At 32.4% G+C, this 9,847-nt stretch overlaps 1 protein-coding gene across 1 annotated transcript; it reads left to right on the top strand.

Moving 5' to 3' along the window:
• The first annotated feature begins 2,333 nt into the window (after positions 1–2,333).
• Positions 2,334–3,110, top strand: LOC139854096 (uncharacterized). Its single transcript, XM_071843420.1, has one exon. The coding sequence runs from the start codon at positions 2,334–2,336 to the stop codon at positions 3,108–3,110; it is 777 nt and encodes a 258-aa protein (XP_071699521.1).
• The last annotated feature ends 6,737 nt before the right edge of the window (positions 3,111–9,847 follow it).

Below are 9,847 nucleotides of genomic sequence, written 5' to 3'. Positions count from 1 at the left end.
CAAGATAGTTCATCAACACTACTCAACTTTTGACCCATAAACTGTAACTTTCCAAAATTCAAAGTTTAACTGGATACTTTTAGTTGGTAATATGTGTGATCAAGTTAAAATTAATAAAGTCAAGGTTTTGACTTAAAAACTTTAAGATGGTGATTTACAGAACAAATTTTATGTGATGGGTTAAAAAAGACTTATGTAATAATTCTTGTGTTTTGTTAAAAGAAGTCAAATTGAGAGTTGTGGGGTTAATGGGCGAACCCTAGGTAGGTTAATTTTTTATATCCAAATGAGAATTAAATATGTGATGTATGTATGATTTTAGTTGTTGAATAGATTGAATACTTGGAAGAATTGCTTGTGAAATTGTTGTTCACTGAAATTGGTTGTGATTTAATTGAATGCAGTTAAGGTGAGTTCATATTATATATATATATATATATATATATATATATATATATATATATATATATATATATATATATATATATATATATATATATATATATATATGTGTGTGTGTGTGTGTGTGTGTGTGTGTGTGTGTGTATTCGATTGATTATGGTGGTTCTAGTGTGTCGAGGCACACTAGAGTATAACTTATGGTGGCTCTACTGCATCCAGGAACACAAGAGTACAACTGTGGTGGCTCTAGTGCGTCGAGGCACACTAGAGTATAATTTGTGGTGGCTCTAGTGTGTCGAGGCACACTAGAATATAATTGTGTTGGCTCTTGTGTGTCGAGGCACACTAGAGTATCATTCGTGGTGGATCTAGTGTGCCACGTCACACTAGAGTAAAATCGTGGTGGCTTTAGTGTGTTAAGGCACACTAGAGTATAATTCGTGGTGGCACTAGATGTGTTTCAGAGCACTCAAGAGTTTGTGGTTGACACACAATGTGTCTTGTGGTGAACTTATTTCTCGGATGTATGTGGGACTCTAACGGTATAGGTGATGCCTTAGTTTTCCCGAGTATAATTGATTGTGTGCGTAATTATGCTTATATATTATGTTCTCACTAAGCATTCGCTTACTCGTTGTTGTTTAAACGATATATAGGCTCCGGTTTGGACAAAGTGAAGATAAGCTAGACTACTAGATGGATGATGCGATTATATGCTTTAACCGTGGGGTTTTCTTGCATGTGGTGGATGTTCGATGCCTTTGATAGATGCTTTTGGGTGGGGTAGTTATATACTGAAGATCATGCTTTTGATATTAGCAACGAAGAGTTTACCTTGAGCCATGACCTCACTATTTTCTAACATTTTTATAAATTATTACTATTAAAATTTTGTAAGACGCCACTAAATTTAAAAATAGGACCTCTTATATATTTAATATCTGTTGAAATAGTCAATCTAATATGCTTTAATATTTATGTTTGATACTTAGTATGTGATTAGTTGTGCAGGTATCCTAAAATAAGTCTAGATGAGATGTTGCACAAGAAGATCAAGTTACACATGAAGATAAAGAAGAGCTAAACCCTTTGTAGATCGAGTATAAGTTAAAAGTAGCTTACATACCTAGTATGGGGGTGAAATTATACTTATACAACGACGGGACATAGTTGGGTTTAGTTTTTATCACTTCAGGGACTGTTTCTGTCAATTCTCATTTCTCAAAGATGTACAGGGGCCTGAATGTCATTATTCAAAGTTTTTGCAGTGTCGGTGTTAGTTTTTTGATATATTCATCTGTCTAGGGTTAGGTTTTGATTGTAGTTGTATTCATATTCATAATATTCACACATTCATCATTATTGTATCTGTGATCCATAGTTTGGATTTGTGATTTATGTTCATCTAGTTGATGAACAGAGTATTGTAATCATTGTTAAATCTTCAAGTGATTGATTGTTGGTTTGGTTTCTGGTTATTCAAAGTATACGATCTTGTATACTTGTTGTTATTGATTCGTTTAATCTGTTTTAACATGGTATCAGAGCGATTCGTCTGATATTATTCGGTGTTCAGACGTTCTTCGATCTAGGGTTTGTTCTTCGAAGGATTTTGGGCATTTCTGCTTGTTTGGTTAATTTAGGGTTTTCAAAACCCTAATTTGTTATCGGCTGATCTTTTTCACCGTATTCTTGTGTTCTTCCGCTGCAATTGATAAAGACCTAGGGGAGTTTTCTTGATTCTCCCTTATTTGTCTTTATTTTTACTTGTTTGTCTTGTTAAATTCTTCGATTAATCACCATAGCCCAACTCTTGACCTTGATTCATTGAAATCAATGGAAACCTGATCAAGCTTTGGTTGATTATCAAAGAATTGCTATTATTTGTGTTTATTATGTCGTGTATTGTCTTTTTTATATCGGTTACTCTCATGGCTAAAGTTGATGATTCTGGTAGTAGTTCTACTCAGATTAGTAAACTGGACTTTGGAGATCCTCTTTATCTTCATCCAAGTGATATAAGTAGTACACCTTTAATTACTATTAAACTTAAAGGAACTGAAAACTATAAGTCTTGGTCTTGTGCAATGGAACTTGCTTTGCAAACAAAAAATAAAATGGGTTTTATAAATGGTACTTTAAAAAGAAGTGAAGATAATGAGGTTCTTGGAGTCCAGTGGGATAGATGTAATGTTGTGGTGTTGTCTTGGATTTTGGGTTCTATGACTGATGAACTTTACAATGGTCAAATTTATTCAAAAATTGCTTCTGATGTTTGGAAAGAACTAAAAGAAACCTATGATAAAATAGATGGGTCTGTGATATTCAATCTGTATCAAAAGCTGAATTCAATCACTCAAGGTGGTAGTTCTGTTTCAGACTACTATCACAATCTAAATTCTTTATGGAAACAATATGATACTATGGTACAACTTCCTAGTTGTGACCTTACTTCATCTAAAGCTTTTAAAGATCACACCAGTTTAATAAAACTCATGCAGTTTTTAATGGGATTAGATAATATTTACCAGCCAATCAAAAGTAACATACTTACCAGAGATCTACTGCCCTCAGTGAACACTGCTTTCTCTATTATTTCTAGAGAAGAATCACACAGGAAATCTAATATAAGTAATAAAAAGAATACTGAGTCATCTGCTTTTTACACTAACTCATACAAACCCAATGCTAATCAACAATTCAAATAATTAAAATGCACCAAGTGTGGTAGAACAAATCATACTATTGACAAGTGTTTTGAAGTTGTAGTGTATCCTACTAGGTCTGGAAATCTTAAATGTACCAAATGTGGTATGACCAATCACACTGTGGATAAATGTTTTGAAGTTGTTGGTTATCCTAACAATCTTAGAAAAAAGGGTTTTGGGTCTAACAACAATTTCAAGGGTAATGCAAGTAAAGCTAATAATGACACTACAGGGAGTAGCTCTTCTACTCTTATTTCTTTAAGTAATGAGCAGATAATGAGATTATTGAGTCTTCTGGATGATAAGGGTGCTGTTAAACCTGGTGTTTCTAATATGGCAGGTAATTTTGAGAATTATAATGTGTTTTTCAACTCACAATTTGATATTTTTTATAAAAATAATATGATTAGTGATAATGTTGGGAATATGCATTATGGGTGGATTATTGATTCTGGAGCTAACCAACACATGACAAATTCAATTAATAATTTTGTCTCACACACTGATGTGAGTGATTTGAATTTAACTGTTTCTCATCCTAATGGTACCAAAGCAAAAGTGAGTAAAATTGGTAATCTTAGAATTTCAAATGACATTATACTAAAAGATGTTTTGGTGGTTCCAGATTATGGTGTGAGCCTTTTATCTGTTCACTGTTTGGTTAGGGATAATAATTTGTTTGTTGGTTTTGATAATGTTGCTTGTTATATCCAGGACTTGGTGTCCAAGAAGACCCTTGTGACTGGTAGTCAATGTGGTGGTTTATATTTTCTAACTGGAAATGAAAAAGGTATTGTTGGTAGTTCCAACATAACCAAATTTGACTAACATTCTGTTGATTTGTGGCATTGCAGGCTGGGTCATCCAGCTGAGCAAGCTTTAATGTGTTTAAAACATAGTTTAAACTTAAATAAACAAAGTTTTAATGAACCTTGTGATATTTACCATAAGGCTAAACAGACTAGAGAATCTTTTGTTAACAGTAATTATAAAACAACTGAGTTAGGAGAGTTAGTGCATCTTGATGTTTGGGGACCATATAAAGTTCTAAGTCATAGAGGTTTTAAATATTTTTTAACTATTGTTGATGATTTTACAAGAGCTGTATGGGTATACTTGCTTAAATCTAAAGAAGAAGTGTTTTATTGTCTAAAAACTTGTTTCATTTGTTTCAGAATCAGTTTAAAAGGACTGTCAAATGTTTCAGGTCTGATAATGGTACAGAGTTCATAAATTCAAAAGTCAATGACTTTATGTTAAGTAAGGGTATTGTTCACCAAACATCATGTGCCTATACTCCTCAACAGAATGGGTTAGTTGAAAGGAAACATAGGCACTTGCTAAATGTTGCAAGAGCTCTTATGTTTCAAGGGGGGATTCCTCTTAGGTTTTGGGATAAGTGTATTCTAACTGCTATATATTTGATTAACAGGACACCTACATCTTTGCTAAATGGAAAATGTCCCTTTGAGATTATATATAATAGAGTTCCTAATCTTTCCCATTTAAGGGTGTTTGGTTGTCTTGCTTTCTCTACTGTTTTAAACAACTCAGATAAATTTGCTGAAAGGTCTGAAAAATGTGTTTTTTTGGGTATTCTTCTGTTAAGAAGGGTTATAAGTTGTATAGCTTAGAAAGTAAAAGTTTCTTTGTGTCAAGGGATGTCAAATTTTATGAAACCATTTTTTCTTTTAAAATAAAAAAGAAGGTATGCAGTTTGAAAAATGTTTGAGTCAAATAAATTTTTTTGAAGAAATAAATGAAGACAATCAAAATACTCAAAGTCCCAATGATGAAGGGGAAGATAATGAACATCAAAGTGAAGGTAGTAGTGACACAATACCTGTTGATGACACAAATGATTCATCTAGTTCAGATGAGTCAGATGTGAATGCCAGGTCATCAAGTCCTACAGCAACTCTTAATGATGATAACACTAACCCTGAGGGCACTAATTTACAAAATCAAGACTCATCTTATTCTTTTCAACACTCTGTTAGAAGATCTCAAAGGAACACTTCCTTGCCAAAGAAATTCAATGACTTTGTTCTTAATAGTAAAGCTAAGTATAATATAAACAAGTTTGTCAATTATTCAAATTTATCAAAAGATGTTTATTGTCTGTCTTCTAATCTGAATAAGATGGTTGAGCCTACAACTTATTGGGAGGCTTGTAAGTTCAAACATTGGGTTGATGCTATGAATACTGAAATGGAAGCTTTGTTTAAAAATGATACTTGGGATTTAACAGAATAACCTGAAGGGAGAAAACCAATAGGGTGTAAATGGGTATATAAAATAAAATATAAATCTAATGGTGAAGTAGAAAGATTCAAAGCCAGGCTTGTTGCCAAAGGCTACAATCAAAGAGAAGGAATAGATTTTGATGAGACTTTTTCACCTGTTGTGAAAATAGCTACTGTTAGATGTATGATTAATATTGCTGTTCAAAATGATTGGGAGTTATTTCAACTTGATATTAACAATACTTTCTTGTATGGTGATCTTGATGAATGTGTTTATATGACTTTACCATTAGGATGTTATAGTGAGAATGAAAAAAGAGTCTGCAAGTTAAAAAGATCTCTCTATGGGTTAAAACAAGCACCTAGAAAATGGAATGAGAAACTATCCTCTGCTTTAATTGAAAATGGCTTCAGACATAGCTTAAATGACTATTCATTGTTTATAAAGTCTGAAAAAGATGTTTTTATTGCTGTCCTAGTGTATGTTGATGATATTGTTGTAACAGGTAACAATACATGTGAAATTAAAAAGTTTAAAGACTTCTTAAAGTCTAAGTTTCAAATAAAAGATTTAGGTGCTCTCAAATATTTTCTGGGAATTGAGGTTATTAGAGAAAATAAAAACATATGTTTGTCTCAAAGAAAATACACTCTTGATTTATTAACTGAGTTTGGGTTATTGAATTGTAAACCAATTTATACACCTCTTGAACCTAATCTTAAGTTTAATAATGATAACAATCATAATGATTTACCTCTTAAGAATATCACTGAATATCAAAGATTGATTGGAAGATTAATATACCTTACTTTGACCAGACCTGATATCTCTTATTCTGTTCATGTATTAAGTCAATATATGCATGCTCCTAAGGTTTCTCATTTGAATTGTGCATTAAGAGTTTTGAGATATCTCAAGTCTGCACCTGGAAAAGGTATTTGTATAAGAAAGTGTAATGATACTGATCTTGTGTGCTATGTGGATTCTGATTGGGGTAAAAGAGTCATGGCTATGAAATCTGTGACATGCTATTGTTTGTTTTTGAATGGTTCACTTCTTACTTGGAAAAGTAAGAAGCAAGATTGTGTTTCAAGATCTTCTGCAGAGGCTGAGTATAGAGCCCTTGCAAATGCATCATGTGAGGTTATTTGGATTTTAAGAGTTCTCAAAGATTTTGGTAAAAGTTGTAATATTCTTGTTCAGATTCATATTGATAATTCTGCAGCAATCAAGATTGTTGCAAATCCTGTTTTTCATGAGAAAACTAAACATTTTGATTTGGATTTGCATTTGCATTTTGTTAGAGATAAAATAAATAAAGGTGTTATTCAAACTAAAAAAAATTGATTCTGCTAAAAATAAAGCTGATGTATTTACAAAAGGATTGTGTTCTTTTGAACACAACAAAATGTGTAATCTTCTTGGTTTAAAAGATTGTTTTGGCAATTAGATTGAGGAGGGGTGTTGAAATAGTCAATCTAATATGCTTTAATATTTATGTTTGGTACTTAGTATGTGATTAGTTGTGCAGGTATCCTAAAACAAGTCTAGATGAGATGTTGCACAAGAAGATCAAGTTACACATGAAGATAAAGAAGAGCTAAACCCTTTGTGGATCGAGTATAAGTTAAAAGTAGCTAACATACCTAGTATGGGGTGAAATTATACTTATACAATGACGGGACATAGTTGGGTTTAGTTTTTATCACTTCAGGGACTGTTTCTGTCAATTCTCATTTCTCAAAGATGTACAGGGGCCTGAATGTCATTATTCAAAGTTTATGCAGTGTCGGTGTTAGTTTTTTGATATATTCATCTGTCTAGGGTTAGGTTTTGATTGTAGTTGTATTCATATTCATAATATTCACACATTCATCATTATTGTATCTGTGATCCATAGTTTGGATTTGTGATTTGTGTTCATCTAGTTGATGAACAGAGTATTGTAATCATTGTTAAATCTTCAAGTGATTGATTGTTGGTTTGGTTTCTGGTTATTCAAAGTATACGATCTTGTATACTTGTTGTTATTGGTTCGTTTAATCTGTTTTAACAATATCAATAGTTTTTCTTTAAGTAAATATTAACTTATAAACTTTGGACAAATTCTAATAGTGAGATATGTTTGATCACTTTCTGACGTGATGGTACTAGGTCATCTTCTACGTCAACGTTGTAGTAACTTCCGACGACATTTTCTGATTAACTAGCATTTTGGTCAGGTAGTCCAAGAATATACATTATCACAAACATGAAAGATGTATGTCTAACAAACATGAATATTGAATGAAATATGCTTACGTATATACTTACTATACTATGAATATTACTTCATTCGAACAACCAACGGAAGCTTGGGGCTCCTCCAGAGGGCCATCTTGCTACTTTTATGGGTCAATTTCAATTAATAAAATTGACCCTTTTTTCTTTTTATTTTTATTTTAACGACGATACTAACATCGAATACTCTCATTTGTCACTAACACACGCGTTAAGAGGAAACTCAAATCGCGATGATGTTGGCACTACCATCGTTGGTTGAGAAAAAATCCTTATAAATCTTCCCAAATCACATTGATGTTAGCGGTACCAGCAAAGGTTGAAAACTCCCTGCTTGGAATAAGAATCGAACATAGGTTGACAGTACCCAAAATTGAATCTCACACTCATACTACTCAAGCCAAGCTTCGGTGGTTAAAAGTGACCCTTTTATATGTGAAAATTATTCGTATATAATAATAATAAGTTCAATATTACTAAAAACACGTTAGAAGCACTAAATCAATTAAAATAATATTGTAAAAAATGTAATATCAAATCAAATTGACGTAAATATGAAATGTTGGACTATTTTTTTCGGGCTCTTTTTGATATTGGATCTTGTGCGATTGCACGCCCCAATATCCGGACATGCTCTTTCACCAAAGTTGTGCGAGGTCTCAAGTTTGAATCTCGTTGAGTGCAAACACTCGAAGTGGCCACGCCAACTATCTGAAAAGGCATGACTTCACTGGTTTGAGTTTGTGTTGTGGTCGACTCAAATCTTGTGGATTAGTCGGCCAAAGGTCGAAACTATGGTTACAATAAAAATAATATATAGAATTTCTTCCATATCCACATTTTCATTTTAGTTTCTCTCAAAATAAGTGTACATAAGTAAACAATCAATTTTACCTTTATATTTTTATTTACACTTTCTTCAACGGTTGCCGACTTGCCGCAAGTAAAGGATAAAAATGACATTTGACTTTAGTGAAAGAAATCTTATAACTTACCTCAAATTGTGTGTCATAAATTTAATTTGGGATCAAGGATGATCAGTCCTTATCATATACATGGTGTGTTTACGTTTTAAGATCTTAATCACATGATGAGCACTTAATGAAATGAAGTGTAAACCAATACGTCTAAAGTCTAGATTTTTTCAGTTGGCAGCCATTTTGGGCAATACTGCATGACAGAATTTCCACTTTAATTAGCAAAGTACAGAAATTAAATGTTCCAAACTAATGCCATGCCAGTTAGTTTTAGCAACTAGATGATCAAATCCTAACATCCGGACGGCCCAGTAGGCCAGTATTCAAGTTCGGCTGAATTATTGAAGTCTAGTCACTTTTTAGAGTCATCTCCTGCGGGCTTTCTACAAGCCCATATACGATCTACAATTCATTTCATATTACTTTGTTGAAAAATTGAAATGGATGATTTTCTTTTTATAGGATAATCAGAGAATTATATTATCAAAGCTAGAGTCGATATACATATACAATAACTGCAACACTTTAGTACAAGAAGTAAAAAATGAGGTGTAAATTAAAAACTCTAGAACAAAAATAATGACTACAATAATAGTTATATCGACCTATTTCAAAGTCACCATAATACGACCATAACCATTGAGTCTACAACCATTGAGTCGTTATGCTGAGATTAAAGCTTATCATCACTAGTCACTATAGAACTTTTCAAAGCATCCCAATAAAACTTTATCTCTATTTGAATATTAGTATAATACATAAACGAACGAATCTGAACCTCTTTGAAAAAATCATGAATATTGTAGAAATTTGATTGAAACAACTTATAAATTGTTAAACGCGATAGATCGAAAAGCGCATAATATTATTATATGTCGATGATTATAGCAAATGATAGCAATCTAGACCAAAACCTAATGGACTAAGGATACTAAATGGGCCCTTATATATGGGCTAACACGACATAAGCATATAAAATTTGTCATTGCCTAACATATCGACACTTCTCTTCTTTAAGGCGGAGTTGAAAGAAATTTTTGGGGAGAAATTAATAAGCGTATATTTATATATCAGATATGCGCATCCTATTCTTCCATGACTGTTTCCGACTCTTTTCAACAAGAAAACCTAGATCATGGTTAGAAAATGCGTTTAAATGTGACAAACTTTAACACCGTACTAATTTTTAAAAAATATTATAACCGTTTCAAACATTAAAACATAATATATACT

This window comes from Rutidosis leptorrhynchoides, chromosome 6 (assembly GCF_046630445.1).
Source record: "Rutidosis leptorrhynchoides isolate AG116_Rl617_1_P2 chromosome 6, CSIRO_AGI_Rlap_v1, whole genome shotgun sequence".
Lineage (NCBI taxonomy): Eukaryota > Viridiplantae > Streptophyta > Magnoliopsida > Asterales > Asteraceae > Rutidosis > Rutidosis leptorrhynchoides.
This window is presented reverse-complemented; position numbering and strand designations above follow the sequence as displayed.